Here is a 25,310-nt window from a genome sequence, read left to right on the forward strand (position 1 = left end):
GAAAAAATTCTATACCCGTAGTTCTTGCCGAATAAGCACTCTCTCTCTCTCTCTCCCTCTGTCTTCACGACACCCAAAGGGGCGTACGCTTCCTAAGTTTGATTTATTTTTATATGCTCGAGTTTTGGATAAAACTTTATGGAGGGAAATGATAAATTTATAGTGAGTACGGAATTGACTAAATTGACTAAATTGACGATCCCGCCCTTCCCTATCTCCACAAATAGCATAATAGTACAACTAAAATACGAAAACGTAAACCAGGAAAACTTAAAAATCCCCAAACCCCCCCTCTCTCTTTCTCTCTCTAAACCCCCTCTTCTCTCTCTCTCTAAAACCCCCAAAAATCTCAGACGCCATGTCCCAATGCGCTGTTCCTTTGGTTAAACATGTCTCGTACGACTTTGTTGTGCCTTAGAATTTCGCAGTCTCTGCTACATTGGTAAGCTCGGTGACCTTTGTCCGGTTTTGATCTTATTCGCTTCGTACAATTTCCCCTAGTCTTTTTTGAGTTTTTTTTTTTTTTTTTTGGGTTTCGGGGTCTGATTAGCTCTTCAGATAAGCGCTTCAAATCCTAGATTTAGGGTGTGTCCAGCTTTACTTCTTAAGTAAATCAGTGGAGGTTTTGTTTACGTGTGTTTGGGTTTAAAATGGAAACAGGTGAAACTATTTGAAGCGGAGTTTCGACTTGTTTGAAATTTAGGTTTTGTGGATTTTGTGAGAGATGAGGGAGGGTTTGAGATCTGGGAAGGTATTGCTGATTCCGGAGAAAGATAGGAAAGATCAGGTGTCTCCAAATAACAATGTTCAAAATGAACTGAAGGAGACAGTTTCCGATTCAGACGGCAAGGAAAACCCCCATTTTATTTTGGGCAATGTGGAGAATGAGAGAGAGTCATTGGTAGTGGGAATTGGGAAAAATGGAGGTGCGTTGGTCAAGGAGTGTGTAGAAGATGGGGAAGATAGGTTAGTTGAGAATGAGAGGAAAAGGAGGGCTGGTGGTGGTGAAGATAGTGAACATGGCGGTATTCTGAAGAAGAAGGTGAAGGAAGAAGAGGGTTTGGATTGTAAAGTGTGCATTCCTGGTCGGGTTTTGAGGTCGGGGTTTGTGGTGAAAAGTGGGGGCAATGAGGAAAGCCATAAGGGAGAGAGTGAACGTGGTTTTAGTGGGAAAGGCACATGGAATGATGGGCGCGAGAAGAATAAGGTTAAGGTGGAAAATGAAGAAATTGATCTAGGGGTTGGTAGGCCGAATATGAATTTGAAACGTAAGCGCGGGAGGGGGAGACCCCGAAAGACAGAAAAGGAAACGGGTGATCAATCGGTTGGTAGGTTGAAGAAAAAGTTGAAACGTGGGCGTGGGAGACCCCCAAAGTTGGAGGAAAGTAATAGGGTTTTGAAGGCTGAGCTTGATAGACCCCAAAAAGCAGAAAAGGGAAGGGGTGATCAATCAGTTGGTAGGTTGAAGAAAAAGTTGAAACGTGGGCGTGGGAGACCCCCAAAGTTGGAGGAAAGTAATAGGGCTTTGAAGGCTGAGCTTGATAAGAGAGGAAACGTGGCTGGGTTGAGGAAAGGTGGGAAGGATTTAAAGCTGAGAGATAGTGTGAAGAGGAATGCACCAACTACTAGTTCATGCTCGGAAAAGAGATGTATTGGGAAAGAATTCAATGTGAAGAGGTTTTCACCAGCAAAGAAGAATAAATTTGGGAAAGATTTGGAAGCTGAGGACAACAATGCTTCATTACGGCTGTCACCAAAGATGGCAAATGCATCTAGTGTCAAGAAAGAGACAAGCAAAGGAGGGACAGTTAAACAGGAGGATGAAGTCGTGGAGCCTGGTAGATTTGCAACAAAGCAATTAGTAAGGGACAAAATAACAGAACTTCTTTTTAGTGCAGGCTGGACGGTTGAGTATAGGCCTAGATTTGGAAGATCTTACAATGATGCGGTTTATGTTAGTCCAGATGGAAAGACACACTGGTCGGTCACATTGGCTTACAGAATGCTTAAACAGCATTATGAAGCTGGTGATGGTGAATCTAAGACTTATAAGGCTGGTTTTGTATTTACTTCAATACCAGAGGAGGAATTTGGCATACTAAAAAGGGTAGTCTCTAAAACAAGGGCCGACAAAAACAAAAAGCGCAATGATGGTGATAAGACTGGAGTTATGGAAAAGAAAAGGCACAAGGAAAAACCAAGTTCTATCATGAGTCCCGGGGGTAAGTCAGTTAAGGGGAGAATGAAACGGAAATCTTCGCTTCATGAGCAGGATGATTCAGCTGGTACATCACAAGAAGTATTGCCAATTTCAGTCAGGGGTCATAAGCGACGACAAACACAAAATAAAAAGCGATGTGCTTTGTTGGTTCGCAACACTAAAGAGGGGGTGGATTCAGATGTTGATGGCTATATTCTATATAATGGGAAACGTACTGTGTTTGGCTGGATGATTGATTTGGGAATGGTACCACTTAATGGGAAGGTGCAGTTCATGAATCAGAGGAGGACATGTGTAAGGCTTGAGGGTAGAATTACGAGAGATGGCATTCATTGTGACTGTTGTAGTGAAATCATCCCAATCTCAAAATTTGAAGCTCATGCAGGAAGCAATCCCTCTCGGCCATATCAAAATATAATTCTTGGGACTGGAACTTCCCTCTTGCAGTGCCTGCTAGACTCATGGAATAAACAAGAGGAATCCCGATGTAAAGGGTTCCATTTCATAGATGTTGATGGTGAAGACCCAAATGATGATACATGTGGTATCTGTGGAGATGGTGGGGACTTGATCTGTTGTGATGGTTGCCCATCGACATTCCATCGAAGCTGCTTAGATATTGAAGTATGTATACATTGCCACATGATTATATGTTTTATTCTAATTACATGCATGCATAATCAAGCTGTTCTTGCATTGGTTTTTTTTTTTTTTTTTTTTTTTTTTTTTTTTTTTTAAATTTTTAAATTTTAAATTTTAATTTTAAATTTTATTTTTTTCCTTTCGATTTTTTATTTCCCCATGGCCCTAAAAGCTGTGTGGCATCCTTCCGTAATCTGGAAAAAAAATTCTTGCCAAATTGGTGCCAACATTTTTTAGTTTTTCCTCTGTTTTGTCTTCCTTCTCTCTACATGGATTTAAGTAATTGCTGCAGTCAATAAAATTTAAATATTGATCCCAAGGAGTAGCCCAATCGGCTAGGGACTACTTCTCATGAAGCGGAGTTCATTAGTTCGAATTTCTCATTCCTCCTCTTGGGGCCAATTACTTATAAAATAAAGATCTAGATATTGGATGAAGTTTATGATGGAAATGCTCCCTTAAAGTTAATTCACCATAAAATGTTATTCATGAAAAGCAGACAACTGAAATGGTGTATTGTGTCTATCAATTTGAATGTTATTTGGTGCTTTTACATTTTGAAATATGTATAAGTTATGTTTATACTAGCTGACAAGGCACCAATCCTTTTCTACTTCTTGCAGAATTTTCCTTCAGGTGACTGGCACTGTGTATATTGTTCATGCAAATTTTGTGGGATGGGTGGTGAGAATACGTATGAAAGGCATGATAATGATGACATCGCCGTATCTTCATTACTTATGTGTGGTTTGTGTGAGGAAAAATGTATTGGCTCTATCTTCATCTACTTTTATCATGTGCAGATTCTTATGCTTAGCAGATGTTCATACCTAAAATCAGTATCTTTGTTGAAAACATTAACAACTTTTGTCTGTTGTAGTCCACCAATCCTGCATTCAAGCGAGGGATGCTACAAGTGTTGATTCCAGTTGTCCATCCTTTTGTGGTATGAAATGTCAAGAGGTAATTTCTCTTTCTAAGAAATGTCTAGATTTATCGCTTTAGTAACTTATTGCTGTCATGTTATACATTGGAGATTGCATTGTTTTGTTGGGTTTGCCCTGTAGTGTCAGTTGAGCTTTCTGTCTTGCCTATCTGCAACAGTGCTAAGAATTTTAACAGCTTGTTTCTTACTGCTTTACCGTATATGAGCGTTTCATGTTATGCCACAATAGTTTATTACTGTGCATATAGTACTTTCTTGAAGATCTTGCCTTTTTTAGGTACTGTGAACTAATGGAATGGTGTCACATAATTTTCATATAGCACCATAAAAAAAGTAAAAAGATGATATGTTCTTTTGAAGGGCAGGGTTCTCGAACACCTAAGAAGATTCAGCTACTTCCTCCATTGCTGACACCATGAAGGTATCTTTTGCGACCATCGGAATAGAATCACACCTATTGGCGAAAGCAGAACTCACCTGAGAAGACCGACTCTGGCGGGCTTCCAGATCCTTGATTGCAGATGAAAATAGCGCCATGACCTTCGACGACGAAGAAACAGCTACTTCAGGCGACAGTGCGACTCAGGATTTGAAGAGAGCCTAGGACCCGCAATGAGTCCCAAACCCATACCAACATCCGTACCTGTATCGCCCTCAACAAAACCAGAGCCCATCGTCTCACAATCCGGTTTGGGCTTAGACAAGAACCGGCCCAAATGAACACCTCTAAAAACCGCAGAGGGTAATTGGTCCAGCCCAAAACCAACCACCTGACCCACTTCGGCCTTTAACCGATAGCACATCTTTCTCCACGCATACCCTAAAATCTTCTTCTGCGAGCGATTGACGAGAGTACTTTCTTCTTTTTCACCTTCTTCATTGACCCAACGATCCCCATTGAGTCAGCTTCCGCCCTCTTTAGATTCTTCTCCAACTTAGAGCAACCCACCGCCAATATTGGATTCTCACCTCCATTTGTCCACTCAAAACAATCTGCCACTGGAAACAAATCAAGATGACCCAAAGGCAGCGTCTGTAACTCACCAGAGATCGCGGCAGAACTAGCAAATGGAAGTTGCACGCACCACTTCCGCGAAGGAGTGCCAGACGAAGAAGCCTTCACGCCTACTCCCATTTGCTTCCCCTTGGGCGAAATCTCAACAGAACCCGGCAACTGAGAGTTGGCTTCAAAAGGCACCAATAATTGACACAGCTCTCCCGCAAACCGTCGCCATCCCCACCCTCCACGACCCTCGGGAAGCCAGATGATACCTTTCCGACCACCCTCTGCATAAACGGCCACCTCCAGATAACGGCCGACCTTATTACCACCCCCATGAACCATCAACACCTTCTCATCCACCCGGTAAGACTTGACGAAATCTTCTTTACCTGGAGACTTCAGCACCTCTTTAACCGTATCCACCAGCCAAACGGAGCATTGGACACCCACAAAAACAAACCTTACAAAATCCTTCCTCATTTCCTCCAAACGAAAGTATACCTTATCAACTCTCACTGAAAAGAAGATTTTTTTTGCTTCCACGGGAAATGCCTCTCAATATCAACACCGCATGGTATCTCCGCGCACAACCCCGCTCCACCACCAGTCGGAGACCAACACCAGCCTAGCTCAGAATTGACGAGCCAAAACCAAACCAGAACACAACCAAAAATAGAGCACTATGTGAAAACTCACACCCCGAGAAACTCCGCGATCTAATACATCGTCCGAGCTTCAATGCGGCTAGAGAGAATGGAACCCTAGCAGGACGTGCCTACACGCGCCACTGCTGGAGTGAAAGAGTCGAGAAAGAAAAAAGAATATAATGAGAAAAGCCTTGAAAAATCAGATTTAAGATGACTGGGAATGGAGTTCTGCATCTCATCTCCTTCAAACCTATTTGCCCATTTCCAACACCATAAGAAATAATTCTGATTTCACAACAATTCCAAAAGCATCGGCTTCGCTCCCAAAGGACTTCCAACAATAAAAAAACAATATCTTTATATTTCAATATAAGCCTCACAACAATTCGAATCACACATAAATGCCACATCATATAAGGAACCCTAATTATCACAACTGAGGAAAAATTAAACCAAAACATCCATACATGTACACACAACTCTTGAACATGAAAAGGGAGAAAAAGAATTAGCTTTAACCCTAAGAATCTATTACATGAAAGAAAGCACAAAAGTTTGATTTTTTTTTTAATTATAATTATTATATTTGTTTATATATACATCAAAGGCATTTTAGTAATTTTGGTACAATTCCACTAAAAACATATGTATTGTCACCAAACTACATTATAGTAATAGCTATTCCATTCCATATGCTTTCATTTTTTTTTTTTGATAAGTAAGAGGTTTTATTAAAAAACGCAAAGCGCAATCAAGTACACAGGGGGTATACAAGAAAGGCAATTAAGAAGAAGAAGAAAACAAAATAAGGAAATCGTTATAGCTAATCACTAGAGGTGCGAGATACGCTGCTGTCCAAGAGTACAAAGAATGAAGAAAAAAGGAAATGAGCTCCTCTATGGTTCTTTCTTTGTCCTCAAACTGTCTATCGTTGCGTTCCCTCCACAAGCACCACATAAGGCAACAAGGAACCATTTTCCACACGACTGCACTCCGAGAGCGTCCACCCGTCCACCAGCAGGCGAATAAGTCTATCACCCGAAGAGGCATCACCCAAGACAGATTGAAGCGACTAAGGATGGCATACCAAAGAGCGCGTGCAACCTCGCAATGAAGAGGAAGGTGATCCACAGTCTCCCCGTTCATTTTGCACATGCAACATCTATCAATCACAATGACACACTTCTTTCTGAGATTGTCCAAGGTAAGGATTTTCCCAAGCATTGCCGTCCAAGCGAAGAAGGCCACTTTCAAAGGAGCTTTGGTCCGCCAAATGCTTTTCCAGGGAAAAAGGATAGCATCTTTGCAAGCAAGAGCCTTATAGAAAGAATTAACGTCAAAAGACCCTTTGTGAGAAAGAGACCACCAGAGCCGGTCTCCCCCATCATGAACAACTCTGGAGGAGTACAGTAAAGAGAAGAAGGAAGCCATGACGTCCACCTCCCAGTCGTGGACCGCTCGAAAAAATCTGACGTCCCACTGATAGGACCCGCTAACCACTACCAATTGGTCTGCCACGAGAGCATCCTTGACACAAGCTATGTCATACAAAACTGGAAAAGCTTCCTTGAGGGACGTTTCCCCACACCACACATCATCCCAAAAACGGATCCTGGACCCATTTCCCAAGATAAGTCTGGTATAGCTACAAAACAAGCTCCACCCCTTCCTAATGTTCTTCCAAATCCCCACTCCGTGAGACCCAGGGGGGTCTAAGGAACACCAACCAGCCCAAGTAGAACCATACTTTGCATCCACAACAGATTTCCACAAAGCCTCTCTCTCATAAGCATAACGCCACAACCACTTCCCTAAGAGCGCCTTATTGAAAATCCTCAAGTTCCGGATGCCCAAACCACCTTCAGAGATAGGAGAACAAACCTTGGACCAACTAACCAAGTGATATTTGAATTCTTCGCCTATGCCACCCCACAAGAAATCTCGATGCAACTTCTCTATACGACTAGCGACACTGGAGGGAATAGGGAAAAGGGAGAGGAAGTACGTAGGAAGATTGGACAGAGTACTCTTTATAAGAGTAACCCTACCACCCTTTGACAGATACAACCGCTTCTAGCTAGCCAACCGCCTCTCAATCTTACCTGCTACCTCATCCCAACAGGACTTAGCCTTAAAAGGGGCCCCCAACGGAAGACCAAGGTACTTTATAGGAAGAGAGGAAACTCCACAGCCCAAGATGCAAGCCAAATCGCCCATATTATCCACATAGCCCACAGGAACCATAACAGACTTAGCCAAATTAATCTTTCAACCTGAAACAGCTTCAAAGGACAGAAGTAACAAACGTAGATAATGAAGATGATCAGAATTAGCCCCGCAAAAGACTAAAGTATCGTCTGCGAACAATAGATGAGAAATGTTAATCACTTCACTGCTGCCAGAACCCACAGAAAAACCTGATAGGAAGCCCCTTTGGACAGTAGCAGAGAACAACTTACTAAGAGCCTCCATCACAATAACAAACAAGAGAGGTAACAAAGGATCACCCTGTCTAAGGCCACGAGAGCTGTTGAAAAAACCAGTTGGGGCGCCATTCATCAAAACAGAGAACCGCACCGTAGAAATACAATGCGCTATCCAGGAACACCATCTCTCCCCAAAGCCACATCTTCTCAACATATACAATAAGAAATCCCAGTTGACATGATCATAGGCCTTCTCAATATCCAGCTTGCAAAGTAACCCTGGTTCACCGGATTTGATGCGACTATCCAAGCACTCATTAGCTATAAGAACTGAATCAAGAATTTGCCTACCTTTCACAAAAGCATTTTGAGGGGACGAGATAATCCTCTCCACAACCTTTTTAAGTCTGTTTGCAAGGACTTTTGCAATGATCTTGTAAACACCACTTACAAGACTGATAGGACGAAAATCCTTAAGATCCACAGCCCCAAACTTCTTCGGAATTAAGGCAATAAAAGTGGTATTAATGCTTTTGACAAACTTGCTATGAGAGTGAAAGTCTCAGAATACCCCCATGAGATCTGTCTTGATCACATCCTAGCAGTCTTGGAAAAACGCAAGAGAGAACCTATCAGGACCTGGTGCCTTGTCTCGATTCATGCATTTCACCACCTCTAAGACCTCCATTTCCTCGAAAGGAAGTTCTAAGGAAGAGGCCTCAGCTGCATCCAGAGTGTCGAAAGCAAGGTTATCCATCCTAGGCCTCCATGGGAGAGGTTCTGCAAAAAGAGACTCATAGAATTGAACAACATGATCCTTGATAACCTGCTGCTCGGAAGAAATAGAGCCATTGACAGAGAGCGACTCTATGGAGTTAGACCTCCTATTCGAGTTGGCTATTTGATGAAAAAATTTAGTGCATTTATCACCCTCTTTAAGCCAAAGAACCCTAGACTTTTGTCTCCAGCTAATCTCTTTCCTGTAAAATAGAATTCTCTAGATCTCTGATGACCACACATTTCCTCACCTTTTCTTCGGGAGATAAACCATGTTGTTCCTCCAACCTATCAAGAGTACATAATTCTTCCATATGCATTTTTTTGTGAAACTCTACATTACCAAACTCCTGTTCGTTCCATCTCTTGAGATCAACCTTTAAAGCCTTAAGCTTTTGAGAGAAGATGAAGCTAGGAGAGCCTTGAAAGCGATAAGACGCCCACCAAAGCCGGACCCTATCCACAAACCCTTCAGCCTTTAACCACATATTCTCAAACTTGAATGGTCTGGAACCCCATATGCTTTCATTCCCAGTAATAACTATTCATTTTCCTTTCATGAAAGGAAAATGAATGGAAAAAATTCATTTTCCTTTCACTTATCAAAATTTTTTTCCTAATGAAATAGCCATTCCATGTGTCAAATAAGGCCTAAAAGTTTTCACACCTTGTAGGAATATTTTGGCAAAATAGGTGTTTAACTTCTGTAGGGGTAGGAGCTAATTTATTATTTTAAAAAAATTAAAAAATTAAAAAATGGTGAAAGTGGCTTTATGGCAACCCTCAGTGAAGGAGAGATCCCAATAAGATTAGGGTGGCCATGCAGCCACCCCTCTCCTCCGTGGCCATTATCTTCTTCTTCTAGTAGGTGTATTCCATAGAAAACATTTTCTTAAATGTGGAACCTGCTAGAATACACTTTTATAAACACTCTTCACTTTTACTTATAAAAAAACACTTTATCAAACCAAAAACAAAGACATTATCAAAATATACTAACATAACCAATTTTTTTTATTTTATTTTTTTATTATTTTTTTTAAATTTTTAAATTTTTTAGGCTTTGTTAAAGGAATTGCAATGCCGATAACAATTAGGTTCCAGATGCTCTTCCACGGGAAAGAATTGTCAAACGTTGGGGAGAACTTTTTACAAAGTTCTCCCCTCAAAAGATTGTCTTTTGGAAGGAACCCAACAATATTAATCTTCATCTCCTTGACTCTTACAAAATATCTAGCATTGAGAAAGGAATGTACAATATCCACCACTCAATCATGCACTAGTATGATAAAGCTCATGTCCCAAGGCACCTCGTCATTGTGAACAAACACGTGATCAGCCGCTAGAGCATCCCTCTCCCTTGCGATGCAAAAAAGATCTGGAAAGGATTCCTTGAGAGGATGATCCGCACACCAAGTGTTGTGATAGTTTTGTTACTATCACCCACCTTGATAGTAACAAAATTAGAGAAAGTGTTTCAGCCCCTCCTAATATGTTTTCATAAACTCACGCCATAAGGCCGACTAACTTTCTGAGGTGTTACAATCTCTCCCACTCAAACCCCTAACGTCATTGGGGCCCATGTCATGCTATGCTCTGGCACAATGTGGTGGTATTAGGTTACTCTGATATCATTTGTAACAATTCAAGGGAAGTGCTAGCCACATCTACGCTATTACTGCGAAAGGACTAGTAAGTTACAATTGGAGTTCCTTAGAATCATTTATGAAGCACAGTCTCACATAGTAAGGAACCAATGTGGTACTTTAGCATCCATGAGTATCTTTATAATCTATTCACTCAATGTGGGAAATCCATATACCTAATATAGTAGCGTCTCAATAGGATAGTGAAAGTCATTGAATTTGGAAATTAAATGTTCTATGTTAATACTAGAATTGCCATGTACATGAAGATATCTGAATCACAATTTAGTAAGTTTTTTTTTTAAAAAAATCTTTGTAAGTTAATTAGAAAGGGGCATATATGGGATCAAAATTTTAGTTGTAACTGGAAAGTTTATTGTGTAAAACAATCTTTAAAACAACTATGAATTAGGCATCTATCAACATTTGCAAGTTTAGGATGGAACTGTTCAGTGGTAACGAGTTTTGAAAAAGAAAGACTTTAATTCCACTACCGTCCTCTCGCGGTCTTCAAAATTTCTATCATTTCTTTCTTTCCAAAGACACCACAAAAGGTAGGATGATACCATTTTCCATAGCTGCACTCTGAGAACTGCGTCCCACCCCTCTCCAACAAGCAAAAAGGTCTACTATTCTTGGCATAACCCAAGCTAACGCAAGACGATTGGAGATAGCACTGACAATCTCATAAATAGAGAAGAAGATAATCCACAGTCTCCCCACTTTTACACATACAACATTAGTCAATCACAATGACACTTTGTTTCCTTAGGTTATTCATGGTGAGGATCTTTCCTAGGGCGGCTGTTCAAGCAAAAAACGTTGCTCTCAAGGGAACATTATTTTGCCAAATACTCATCTAAGGGAAAGAGACGCTCGCATGAGGTACAAGGACGTTATAGAAAGATCCAACATCAAACATCCCTCTCTTGGAAGGGACCTATCGTAGCTTGTCTTCACTTTCCTGTCTTAATTTAAAAGAATAGAACAAATTAAAAAACGAAGTAAAGACATCCACTTCCCAACCATGAGCCATTCTGATAAAGAGCAGTGCTCTTAGACCCTACAAAAAAGCTTGAAAGAAAGCCCCCATCTAGTAGCAGTTTTCATTTTACTTAGAGCCTCCATTACAATGATAAAGAGCATAGAAGATAAAGGATCTCCATGTCTCAAACCACAAGAGTTACTCAAGAACCCGAAATGAGTGTAATTCACCAAAGTAGAGAAGCGCACCAAAGAAATGCAATATGCCATCCAATTATGCAATTTCTCTCCAAAGTCACGCCTCCCCAGTAAGTACAATAAGAACTCCCAATTGACATGATCACAGGTCTTTTCAGTATCCAGTTTGCAAAGAACACTTGGTTCACCAGATCTAATGCTGCTATCTAGTAATTTATTCGCTGTAAGAACGGAGTTTATAATTTGCCTATGCTTGAACAAAAGCATTGTGGGGCTTCGAAATAATCTTCTCTACAACCCTTCTCAAAATTTGTTGAGATTTCTAGTGAGTATGTTGGAATTGTTGGTTTTCAAATATATTGAAAAACAGGAGCCAAAATCTGACTCAGCCTTATTTGATGATTAAAAAGTGTTTAACTAAATTAGTTAAAAAAATTATCATGTTGGCTTTGGTTTTTTCCTTTCTCCCGTTTTTTCAAAATCAAGTTATATGTTCTAATATTACCCAGGTTTCCCTTTAAAGGTCTCAATGGAACTTTTTGAGGCAATTGTTAGCCCCTTCCAAATTCAAGGGTTGTTGGTTTTTAGGTGATGAATGAATCTGCCAGTTTCAACTCTGGATGTGCATGTGTACCGGTTTGATTAGAGAGTTTTGGCGGCAGTGGCTACATATATTTTTATTTTTCCTTGTCTAAGTTACACACACACACACACAGACACACATATATGTATACTTCTTTTTTTCATTTTTCTGATAAACATTATTTCCTTTTGAGAAGGTTTCTCAATCTAATTCAAGTTTTCTCTGTACCAAAATTAATCTAAATGTTTTTGTTCTGCTAGTTATTTGAGAGACTACAGATGCTTCTTGGGGTCAAACATGAATTGGAAGGAGGATTTTCATGGACTCTTATCCGCCGGTCAGATGTTGGATCAAATATTTCTCCTAGTGAAATTCCTCCAGAGGTTGAATGGAATTCTAAGCTAGCTGTGGCATTTTTCATAATGGATGAGTGCTTTTTACCTGTTGTTGACCACAGAAGTGGAGTCAATCTAATCCATAATATTCTCTATAATTGTGGGTAAGTACACTTGTGCGTGTACTGTGTTCTAAGCCACTTTTTACATGGATGACAGGCTTCAGTTTTTATTTTATTATTAATTTTGTTTGTTTGTATGTGGGGTTCTTTATGTTAAATAAGACAATTAAAACTCCTTGATTTTGAAGTAAATGACTTCAAGATTTTGATGTTTGCCACTTTGCGACCATTGGAGAGTTATGTTTTTAAGAAGTCCTGTTCAAGACAAGTTGTATTGACTATATGCTATATTGTGGGTGACTTATTGGGTGTGTATTTTTTTTTTTTTTTTGGTTGTTGTTGTCATGGGTCAAATAATTTCATAGACTACTTAATTATGTTTTATCGTGTGAAAAGCTTAATCAGACATTATTTGTTGTTTTCCGTTTCTTTTACTCCTTCGTACATATTTGGTTAGGTTTCCTAATTTTGTTGAATGCTTGAATTCTTTTGTGTTTATATTTTAGTTTTTCTTGCTTTTGTTTGTATGACAAAAAATTTTCTCTTAATTAAATGAAAAAGTGAACCTCTTAATAAACTGTTATTAAATTTTAGTATAACAGTCATGCAATTGCAGTATTGACAGTTTACCATGTAAAAGATGTGTGGATTTGTTTCTTTTGATGATGTTGTAGCTGTCACATCCTTACATTTTTTTTTTTTTTCCCTGTTAGCAGTTTCTTTAAGGATATTAGTTTTCACATCCTTGTATCTTGTTTTGATCAAAATTAATTGTGACATGCGCTATGGCAACCTGTATCTTTGTTTTGCTTGTGTTGTATCTGATAATTGGAATTCAATAACTTATGCCCTGTTTGTCCTTTATTAAATTGGAACATTTCCCTTTTCAGGTCAAATTTTACTCGTCTGAATTATAGTGGTTTTTTCGCTGTAATACTTGAGAGGGGTGACGAAATCATCTCTGCAGCATCCATCAGGTATAAGTCTGTCTAAATTGGCTCCCAGTCTTCCATGTCTTTCTTTTTCGCCGGTTAAATGTTAATTCTCGTGTTAATTCCTAGATAGAAATTATTGAAGACAGCATATTTTGAAAAGAATGGAACTGATTGTGGATGTTAGACTGTTGGTTGATCCTCAGAATACAAAACAATGACCATATAATGGCATGTGGCTTTGATCTTAGATGTTTAGATTTTATCTCTGATTATATGTTTCTATCTCTGCATTCTTGTTTAATGATATCTCAGTTACTTATTAAAAAAAACAAAAAAAAATCTCTTCATTCTTGTGACATACTTCAATATATTTTATTACTTATCAAAATTAAAGAATGTAAAAAGTAAAGGAACAAGTCAATGCAATCTGTTGTTTTCCCATTTCTGACTACACTTTCGTTCTTGGAATTAACACCAAGAAGATGGGATATTCCTCTGTTTCCTTTTAGTGAACCGTGGCTTGAATGATAAGGCCTGGTTTGAAATTGTATGGTGCAATACTGATGGGCCTTCTATGCGGAATCTGGGAAAATTGTGGTGCAGTGGAATGTTAGGCTTTCACATGTTTCTGCTCTTTTACCTGTTATTTCTATTGGATCATTGAGGGTTCTTTGTCAAGTTCCACCATAAAAAGCATTACCATTTGCTGAAGCAGATCCTGTTATAATCTTGTGAGGTTTTCATTCAAACTTGATCTGGTTTGATAATTAGTAATCTTTAATTATGAAATTTGAATTATGAATTTATTAATTTTGGTATCTTTTGGAATATAAAGCGGTAAAAGCTGATTATACATATACATAAGTTTTGTTAGAAAATTATATCATAAATATAACTGGATTCAATATTCAACTGATTGGTTCATTTTGTACCTGAATCAAACCAGTTATATATGAATCGCAGTCCCCTATCAAAACTTTTCTTTATCCATTCTATCACATCTTGTTAAACATCTATCACAGACCATGCTCTGATGACCAAATACTAGAAACTGTTAAAATAACTGGTTACCCTAATTGTTGTATGTTTGGCAATCCAGTTTTTCAAAAACAAATTCTATTAGTTTTTTTTTTTTTTTTGAAAACAAATTATATTTTATCCAACTTTTTCTAATTTTATCTCAAAAAGTTAAACTTCGAAATTCGCGCAGTAAATTGTAGTTGAATTAGTTTTTGAAATAATTAAACACCCAAACGTCCCATAACTACTTAAAATCCTCAGAATACTGGAAATCTTAATGACTAGTAATGACTAGAACCAAACATAGCATACGTCCATATATTAAAACAGTTTAAAGAAATTGTTTACTTTCGTAATAAATGAAAAAAATAATACTAGAAAATATCTGATATTTTTTGGATGAATGCAATTATTTTATTCGAAAAAGAACAGATCCAAGAGAAGTTCAGAGCACAAACGGTTCTACCTAAACAATCAAAATCTGGAGAGGCACCAATACCAACTTCTAACAGAACTCAAGGAACATCTCCCACCCTTTGCCTTATGAAGAAAAGATAACCAAAATAAAACAGCATCTAAAGGAAGAGTAATAACCAAACTGCAGAAAATCTCTTCATCCAACCCTTATTAAGCAAATGCGTCACATCTCAAAGATAAATAACTCGATCTCATTAGAAAGCACAGAAGGGCGTAACCCTAATACATTGGAAGTATACAAGAGAGACCTTTAGTAGGGAGAAAAAGAAGAACAAAAGTCCAAAAATGGAGAAAAACTAGAAAAAAAATGCAGGCTATTGTATGCTGCTATCCTTGTATAAAGGGATTTGAACATAACATTCTTAAGCTTGACTATCAAAATCTCACAATCTTTAAAGCTCATTGCATTTTGCTCTTTCCAAATGCACCACATTAAGAACAAATGTGCCATCCTCCAAACTTCTAAGATGTTATTGGCTCTCCAACTTGCCAGCAAATCTAGTACACAATTCTACACCAAAAAGACGGTAAATTGAAACCCATAATTCTCTTGTTACTTCACAGTGAAGAAGATGGTCGAAAGACTCTCTGCTCCTCTTGCACATACAATACCAATCCGCTACTACGATGTTTCTCTTTCTCAAATTATCCAAAGCCAAGATCTTTCCTATTGTCGTCGTCCACCCAAAGAACGCCACTTTCAAAGGGACCTTAACTCTTCAAATACTCTTTCAATGAAATGGGGAACTGGTAGGAATGGACAACACATGATAAAAAGACCTTCAAACTTCCGGTTTTTAGAGGGGATTCAACAATTTTATCCTCAATAACTTGTCTCAATTTGATGGAATATTGAAGATTGAATGAAGAAGTGACAAAGTCCAGCTCCCATGCACTGGTCTAGTAAAAGATATATTCCACTGGAGATTTTCATTAAAGAACTACTTATGATCTGCCACCCATGCCACCTTACAACGTGCAATACTAAATAATTCCAAAAAGGGTGCCTTCAAGGGCTGGTCCCCACACTACAAATCATGCCAAAACTTGATTTTGGACCCATCTCCCATTACATATCTAACAAAACTCGAAAATCTCCCCACCCCTCCTTATATGTTTCCACACTCCCACTCCGAAAGGCTACCTCCTTGGAACACCAACCTCCCCTCATGCTATCATATTTGGTTTCCACCACCAATCTCCACAAAACTCCAAAAAACTCCCCACCCCATCCTTTTATGTTTGTTTATGTGTACCACTATTTATCAAGAATAGGTTGATTTTAGTTTTTGGTATGAATATACGTGTAACATTTTTGCTGCTGTCCTCTTTCCTTCTGGACTGCTTGACCTCTACTTGATGCCTTTTTGTCTCCCCCTTCTTAGCTAATGCATTACTTTGCATCCATGAATTGCCTTATTGAGTGAAGTTGTACTGGTGTTGGTCCCAAGCCAGGAGTAGAATGACAATTAGGTGTGCACATGGGTTTGTGCATGTAAGATTCAGATACTACAGGGGATATGTGGGTTGTGAAGATGGATGACGGTGTGGGGATGAGGGTGATGATTCTTTAGCAGTGGTGACACGTACAGACGATGGCAGTGGGGGAAGCGAGCTGCTGGATATTCAACCACTGGCGGTTATGGGGGAACAAATTGGGGCTAACTCAATATCTACAGAGTGGGTGGTAGAGAGTATTAAAAACTTCTATCACGTTGTAGGTTTGTCTTGTTATAGATATGAAGATAAATTGATGGCTTTGTTCAATGCTATTGAAGCCAATCGTTATCATAGTGGGGTGGGTCATGTCACTGATCTGAGCGCAAAATTTTGGAATCAAGGACAATGTGAAGTGAAGAGGCTGGAATGCTTGGTGAATTATGATGTGAAAGGAGGCCAGTCATCTAGAATGGCAAGAAAGGGGAGGGTTGGTAAATGTTAATTATGAAGCCCAAGATAATTTCGTGGAATGTGTGAGGCATGAATGAGACCGAGAAAAAAATGAAAATTAGGAGGTTGCTAAGGGAGTGGAAGACCAATAGTGTGTTTGCAAGAGACTAAAATGGAGTTTATTAGTTGGGAGGTGGTTCGTAGTGTTTAGGGTGTATTCATGTTGATTGGTTGTATTTGGGGTCGGGAGGGGCATCAGGAGGTATCCTGTTAATGTGGGACAGGATAGTGGTAGAGAAGATTGAGGAGCGTGTAGGGAGGTATGTGGTAGTATGTGCTTTCAGAAGTGTGATAGAGAATTTTGAATGGGCTTTTGTGGGTGTCTATTGGCCTAATGATGATGTGGAAAAAAGAGGTCTTTGGGATGAGCTGCTTGGTTTGATGACTATATCGGAGATGCCTTGGTGTATGGTTTTGTTTGGGGGGGGGGGGGGGGGGGGGGGGGGGGTCCAATGGTAGGGGGAGCTTCACATGGTCTAATTGTCATGTTTGGTCTAGAATCGATAGGTTTTTGTTCTCTACATAATGGGAGGAATATTTTCCAGATGACGACTTCTACTTCCAGATCATTTTCCGTCGTTATTGGATTGTAGAGTGGGGAGACAGGGTAGGAGGTCGTTTAAATTTGAGAATATGTGGTTGCAAGCGGAGGGTTTTGTGGAGCAGGTTAAGATGTGGTGGGGCTCTTACATCTATGAAGATACGTCAAGTCATGTGTTGGCCCAAAAGTTGAAAGCGTTGAAAGTTGACCTGAAAAAATGGAATGAGGTGTTTGGGAATGTAGGGATGCAAAATGAGATGGAGAAGGGTCTTTGTGAGCTGGATATGATTGTAGAGGGGACACCGTTAATTGAGGATGAAAATGTTAAGCGAGAAGAGTATTCTAGAAGTTTAGAGCAGAGTATTTATCTTTAAGAAGTGAGTTGGATAGAGAAGTCAAGGGCCTTGTGGTTAAAAGAGAGTGATAATAATATGAAGTTCTTCCATCACTTGGCAAATTCGCACAGGAGACATAATTCAATTGAGTCCCTAGTGGTGGATGGGAACATAACTAATGAGTCAACAGTTATTCAGGACCACATTGTGAAATTCTATCAAAAGTTGTATTGTGAGCAATATCGATGGTGACCAAAGGCGGATGAGACATAATTCGATTGAGTCCCTAGTGGTGGATGGGAACATAACTAATGAGTCAACAGTTATTCAGGATCACATTGTGAAATTCTATCAAAAGTTGTATTGTGAGCAATATCGATGGTGACCAAAGGCGGATGATCTATCATGTCTTTCCATTGATGATGGGGAAAGAATATTTTTGGAAAGATAGTTTGAGGAATGTGAAGTGTGGGAGGTAGTGCGGATTTCAATAGCGATAAGGCCTCAGGACCTGATGGCTTTATTATGGCTTTTTTTTTTCCAAAAGTGTTGGGAGGTATTAAAGGTTGATATAATGGCGGTTCTTAGGAGTTTCGCAACAGTGGAAAATTAGAGAAGAGTCTAAATGCTACTTTTGTTTCACTTATTTCAAAGAAAGCTAAAGCGGTGGAGATTAAAGATTTTCGACCCTATCAGTTTAATAGGTGGAATGTAAAAAATCATTTTGAAGGTTCTAGCAAACAGGTTGAAGTCAGTGTTAAGGAAGATTGTATCACATTCTTAGACTACATTTATCAACGGGAGACAATTCTGGATTCTATTTTGGTGGCAAATGAATGCTTGGATAGTCGGCTTTGCTCTGGGGCATCGGGTATTATTTGTAAATTGGATTTGAAGAAGGCATATGACCGTGGAAATTGGGAGTTTTTGCTTTACTTGTTGGAGAGATGTGGGTTTGGGGAGAGATGGCGAGGTTGGATAGCTCATTGCATTCCTACTGTTCGTTTCTCCATCATCATTAATGGGTTGCATTCGGGATTTTTTAGTAGTTCACGAGGACTATGACAAGGGGATCCTTTGTCTCCCTTACTGTTTGTACTGATGATGAAGGCCTTAAGTACAATGTTGTCTGCAACGGTGGAGAGCGGGCTTTTTTCTGGGTTCTTTGTGGGCTTGAGAAATCAAGTGGAAACGATAGTGTCTCATTTGTTATTTGCAGATGACACCTTGATTTTTTGTGAGCCTAATGTTGAACAATTACGAAATTTGAGATGCTTGTTGCTTTGCTTTGAAGTGGTATCAGGGCTGAAAATTAGCTTGTCTAAGTCCGAGATTGTTCTTGTAGGTGCTGAAGGGTATGTGGAGGACTTGGCTAGCATTATTGGGGGTGTGGCTTCCATTCCAATAAAGTATTTGGGTCTTCCCTTGGGTGCTAAGTATAAGGATTCTAATATTTAGACTAGAATTATTGAGAAGATGGAAAATTGATTGGCGGGGTGGAAGATGTTGTATTTATCAGAGGGCGGGAGGCTAACGTTGATCAAAAGTACTCTTTTGAACTTGCCCACATATTATTTGTCCCTCTTCCCTATTCCAATGGGAGTGGCTAATCGTTTGGAAAAATTTCAGAGCGATTTCCTTTGGGGAGGTATTGGAGATGAATTTAAGTTCCATATGGTGAATTGGTCTAAGATATGTACTCCGAAGGTTTTAGGGGGGTTAGAGGTGAGAAATATGTTTCAGTTTAATAGAGCATTGCTGGGTAAGTGGTTATGGCGGTTTGCTATCGAAAGGAATGCTTTGTGGAGAAAGGTGGTGGACATAAAATATGGTAGTATGAGGGGTGGTTGGTGTTCTAAGGAGGTAGGGAGACCCTATGGAGTGGGATTGTGGAAATGTATTAGGAGGGGGTGGGATGGTTTTGCACATCATGTGCAATATGAGGTAGGAGATGGTTCTAAAGTGTTGTTTTGGCATGATGTGCGGTATGGGGAAATACCTTTGAAGAATCTTTTTCCAGAGTTGTTTACTATTGCTTGTGGTAAGGATTCATGGGTAGAGGAGAATATGCAGACAAAAAATGGTAACATTCTTTGGAATATCTATTTACTCAACCTGTGCGTGATTGGGAGGTAGAAGTGGTCTCTCAATCTTTCGAGGAGTTGTATTCTTTTAAAGTAAGGTATGAAGGAGAGGATAAAATTTGTTGGATCCCTTCGAGAAGGAAATCATTTGAAGTATTTGGAAAATTAAGATTTATCCGAGAGTGATATTCTGTTTGGACGGCTACTCTTAAGGAAAGTTTTAACTTTAGATAATTTACACAAGGGGAATATTATTGTGATGGAGTGGTGATGTATGTGTAAGACTTGTGGAGAGTCCATTGATCATTTATTCCTGCAGTGTAAGGTTGCGACAGAGTTGTGGAGCGCGTTGTTGCAGCTTTTTTGTGTTGTGTGGGTTATGCCTCGAAAGGCGAGCAAGTTGTTGGGGAGTTGGAGGGGGCAAATGGGCAATCGTATGTTGGTGCAAATTTGGAGAATGGCTCCATTGTGTTTGATGTGGTGTCTATGGAGGGAACGAAATGCACGCAGTTTTAATGATTGTGAGAATGACTTGCTCAATTTGAAGAAGTTGGTGCTACAAACCTTGTATACGTGGAGAGTGACGTTGACTACTTTGTTTGATTCTACCTTTTCTGATTTTTTAGATTTGTGTTCTTCTTTCTATGGATTAGGGATATCCTATATACATCCTGTACTTTGTGTTGCACCCCTCTGCTCTTTTTTTGATAAATTTTTTGAAATATACATTATTTATCAAAAAAAGAAAAAGAAAAAAAGATTCGGATACTAACAATTATGATCATCTACTTTGTCGAATAGGATTCATGGAAACCAGTTAGCAGAGATGCCATTCATTGGGACCCGCCATATGTATAGGCGTCAAGGGATGTGCCGTCGGCTTCTGAGTGCCATTGAATCTGTATGTTCAGAATCTAATGCCTTTGTGTGTGTGTGTGTGTGTTTGTGGCTTTCCGCCTGCATGAATAAGTTCTTTCAAATGCTGGTTAATTTTAAACTCAGTTTAATTTACTTTTTGTTCATTATTTTGGAGGTAATAGAAATCTATTTTTGGATTGGTGCTTACTGCTTCTCAGAAATTCTTTATCGATGTCAATATTTCTTCATTCTTAGTCTTCTTTGATTTGAGGAGGCTCTCTAAATAGTTTACATTGCTCTAGGAAATATTGGTCTTGTTTGGTAAGGGAAGGAAAATTGGTAGTGGGAGTTGGAAGTCATAGATGTGATATAAAGTAAAAAGAATTTGTATAGAAAAGTTAAAAAATTTTGTTTTGTAGTGAATTTTTTTTTATTTAAATAATAATAAAAAATTATTGAAATGATGATATAAAGTTGAAATGTTTTGAAGTTGATTGTTTTTGGGATAAGTGAGAAGGGGAAGGGAAAACTTTTTTACCCTTGCCAAACAAGCCCATTATCTTCTTGATATATTCAAGAGTGAGCTGCCTGAGTGTTGGTGCTGCCTACATGGTATAGAGTTCAGTTTTAATAGTAATCTCAGTGTTAAGTGTCAAGAAGATTAAGAAAAATAGGAACTGGTGTTTCGTGAGGAAAAATAGTGTTTCAAAACTGTTGTTTTTGATACTTAAGTTTATTTTAGTTTTGTTTTGGTATAATAAACAAAATGCTTTATGGTACTCTGCGGAGTCATTTACAACCCTGAATTGCTCATCTAAAGCAAAACATTATATATCCCCAGTTTTCCCTCTTCCAATTCCTTAAAGGGGAGTCCAGAAGTTTTTCTGCTGTCTCCATGTAGGATCTGAAAATTCATCACCTCATTTTTGGGATGGAAGTTTACTTGAATCTTGAATTGTCTCATGTCATATAGAATGTTCTATAAAACAAATGGCTGCAGGTGTTGCAGACTGTGAACTTTGATATGTAATTAGCTACATGCTGCTTTTAGTTTCCCTATATGTTAATGGGCCTCAAATGATGTTTTTACAAAGATCTTTCTGATGAGCAATTAAAAGATAAATTTGCATCCTTTGTTTAATATTTTGAAGTTTCTATCACATCACTAGTATTCTTATTATTTCATAGGTTAATGCAATTCATGCACCCATGTGGGATTGAACTTATGACTTCAGTCACTGCCCCTTGTTCAATGGGGAAGGAACTACCTTTTAGTCCAAAGGCCATCGACTTCTATCCCATTGGTTAAAATTTAAACAACGGAAAATGTGTTGAATTAACTTTTCCAGAGTTCTTAATGTTTTGATTCTACAAAATCATTTTCTTTTCTTATTGATAAGTAATCGAAATATTATTATAAAAGTGAAAAGGCGTAACTCAGGTACACAGGAAGCATACAAGAGATACACTTAGCTAGAAAGAGAAAGAAGATCAAGAAAATCATGAATTTTTTTATTTTTATTTTTTTTATTTTTTAATTTATTTTTAATTTTTAATTTTTGACGAGTAAGAGAAATTTCATTAAAAGCGCGAAGTGCGATCAAGTACACAAGGAGTATACAAAAATGACAACTAAGAAGAAGAGGAAAACAATACAAGAAAATCATAATAACTAATCATTATAGGGGCAAGGAGCGCAGCCGTCCAAGAGTACAAAGAATGAAAGAAAAGAAATGAGCTCCTCAATGGTTATTTCTTTGTCATCGAACTATCTATCGTTGCGTTCCCTCCACAAGCACCATAAGAGGTAGCAAGGGGCCATCTTGCACACAACCGCACTCTGAGAGCGACTACTTGTCCACCAACAAACGAATAGATCTACAATCCGACGAGACATAATTCAAGACAGACAGAAGCGACTAAAAACGGCATTCTAGAGAATGCAAGGGACCTCACAATGAAGGAGTAGATGATCATCAGACTCCCAATTCTTTTTACACATACAACATCTATCAATCACAATGATTTGTCTCTTTCTGAGATTGTCCAAAGTAAAAGGATCGTCTCTAGAGCTGCCACCCAAGCGAAAAATGCCACTTTTAATGGAACCTTGGTTCGCCAAATACTTTTCCAGGGGAAATGAGCTGTTTCCTTGTAAGCAAGAATCTTATAGAAAGATCTACCATCAAACTTCCATTTGCGTGAAGGAGACCACCAAAGCTTATCTTCATCATCACGATCAAATCTGATAGAATACAATAAGGTGAAAAAGGAAGCCAAGACGTCCACCTCCTAATCGTGGGCCGCTCGAATGAACCTGACATCCCACTGAAATGATCCATTCTCTAGAATCAAATGGGCTGCAACGAGCGAGTTCTTGTCGCAAGCAATGTCATACAAACCTGGGAAAGCTTCCTTAAGGAGCATCTCTCTGCACCACACATCATCTCAAAATCTTATCTTAGATCCATCTCCCAAAACAAGTCTGGTATGACTACTAAATAAACTCCACCCCTTCCTGATGTTCTTCCAAAGTCCTACTCCGTGAGACCCAGGGGGGGTCTAAGAAACACCAACTAGCCCAAGTAGAACCGTACTTAGCATCCACAATTGATCTCCACAAAGACTCTCTCTCAAGCTCATAACGTCTCAACCATTTCCCTAATAAAGCCTTATTAAAGGTCCTCAAATTCCGGATACCCAAACCACCTTCTGAAATAAGGGAACAAACCGTGGACCAGCTAACCAAATGATATTTGAAATCTTCACCTAGACCTCCCCACAAAAAATCTCGGTGAAGCTTCTCTATACGACTAGCAACACTGGAAGGAATGGGGAAGAGAGAAAGGAAATACGTGGGGAGATTAGATAAAGTACTCTTTATAAGGGTAACTCTACCACCCTTTGAGAAATACATCCTTTGCCAACTAGCTAGCCATCTTTCAATTTTGCCCACTACATCATCCCAAATGGACTTAGCCTTGAAAGGGGCCTCCAACAGAAGATCGAGATACTTTAAAGGAAGAGAGAAAACTCCGCACCTCAAAATGCCAGCCAAATCATCCATATTAACAATATCATCCACAGGAACCAATACTGAATTGGCCAAATTGATCTTTAAACCTGAAATAGCTTCAAAAAAAAAAAAAGACTCGAAGAAAACAGAGGTGATCAAGATTAGCTCCGCAAAAGACTAAAGTATTATCTGCAAACAATAAATGAGAAATATTAAGCACCCTATTGCTACCAGAACCCACTGAGAAACTTGATAGAAAACCCCTGTGAACAGCAACAGTGAACAACTTACTAGGGCCTCCATCACAATGACAAACAAAAGTGGCGACAAGGAATCACCTTGTCTTTGACCACGAGAGCTGCTGAAAAAATCTAAAGGGGTACCATTCACCAAGACAGAGAATTGAACCGAGGAAATACAATGCGCTATCCACGAACACCATCTCTCACCAAAACCACATCTTCTCAACAAATACAGTAGAAAGTTCCAATTGACATGATCGTATGCCTTCTCAATATCCTACTTGCAAATCAACCCCGGTTCACCTGATTTAATTCGATTATCCAAGCACTCATTAGCAATAATAACTGAATCAAGAATTTACCTACCTTTCACAAAAGCATTTTGGGGCTTCGAGATTATCTTATCCACAACCTTTCTAAGTCTATTAGCAAGAACTTTTGTAATGATCTTGTAGACCCCACTTACAAGACTAATAGGCCGAAAATCTTTAAGATCCATAGCTCTAGACTTCTTCGGAATTAGAGTAAGAAAGGTGGCATTAATGCTTTTGACAAACTTGCTATGAGCGTAAAAGTCCTGAAAAACCCCCATGAGATCTTTCTTAATCACATCCCAACAATATTGGAAGAACGCTATAGAGAACCCATCCAGACCTGGAGCCTTATCACGGTTCATGCCCCTAACCACCTCTAAGACCTCCTTTTCCTCAAAAGGAATTCCAAGGAAGAAGCCTCAACCACATCTTCTAAAGAGTCAAAAGCAAGGTTATCCAACCCAGACCTCCAAGGATAAGGCTCTGTAAAGAGGGACTCATAAAAATGAGCAACATGATCCCTAATAGCCTGCTGATCGGAAGAAATAGAGCCATTAACTGAGAGAGACTATATGGCATTGGATCTCTTGTTCGAGTTAGCTATCCGATGAAAAAATTTAGTGCATTTATCACCCTCTTTAAGCCAAAGAAACCCTAGACTTTTGTCTCCAACTAATCTCCTCCTGCAGAGTAGTGTTCTCCATATCTTTGATGATTTCACTTTTCTTGAACTTTTCTTCGGGAGCTAAACCACATTGTTCCTCCAACCTATCAAGAGCACACAATTCTTCCAAAAGCCTTTTCTTGCGAAACTCCACATTGCCAAATTCCTGTTCGTTCCATCTCGTAAGATCATTCTTTAAGGCCTTAAGCTTTTGAGAGAAGATGAAGCTAGGAGAACCTTGGAAATGGTAAGACGTCCACCAAAGTCGCACCGTATCCACAAACCCTTCGGCCTTCAACCACATATTCTCAAACTTGAACAGTCTGGGACCCCAATGAATGCCT

General features: G+C 39.1%; 1 protein-coding gene across 2 annotated transcripts in view; it reads left to right on the top strand.

The window, feature by feature from the left end:
* The first annotated feature begins 250 nt into the window (after nucleotides 1-250).
* LOC133852429 (increased DNA methylation 1-like) overlaps nucleotides 251-25,310 on the top strand; it is a 31,874-nt gene continuing 6,814 nt past the window's right edge. The window contains exons 1-7 of one of the 2 annotated variants that reach the window (XM_062289187.1): nucleotides 251-442; nucleotides 661-2,845; nucleotides 3,487-3,628; nucleotides 3,744-3,826; nucleotides 12,334-12,572; nucleotides 13,421-13,507; nucleotides 20,674-20,773. In XM_062289187.1, the coding sequence (XP_062145171.1) occupies nucleotides 725-2,845; nucleotides 3,487-3,628; nucleotides 3,744-3,826; nucleotides 12,334-12,572; nucleotides 13,421-13,507; nucleotides 20,674-20,773 (2,772 nt within the window). In that variant the 5' untranslated portion in view covers nucleotides 251-442; nucleotides 661-724. Of the gene's footprint in view, nucleotides 2,846-3,486; nucleotides 3,629-3,743; nucleotides 3,827-12,333; nucleotides 12,573-13,420; nucleotides 13,508-20,673; nucleotides 20,774-25,310 lie in introns of both variants that reach the window. The other variant, XM_062289186.1, reaches the window with a different exon arrangement.

This window comes from Alnus glutinosa, chromosome 12, assembly GCF_958979055.1.
Source record: "Alnus glutinosa chromosome 12, dhAlnGlut1.1, whole genome shotgun sequence".
NCBI classification, from domain to species: domain Eukaryota; kingdom Viridiplantae; phylum Streptophyta; class Magnoliopsida; order Fagales; family Betulaceae; genus Alnus; species Alnus glutinosa.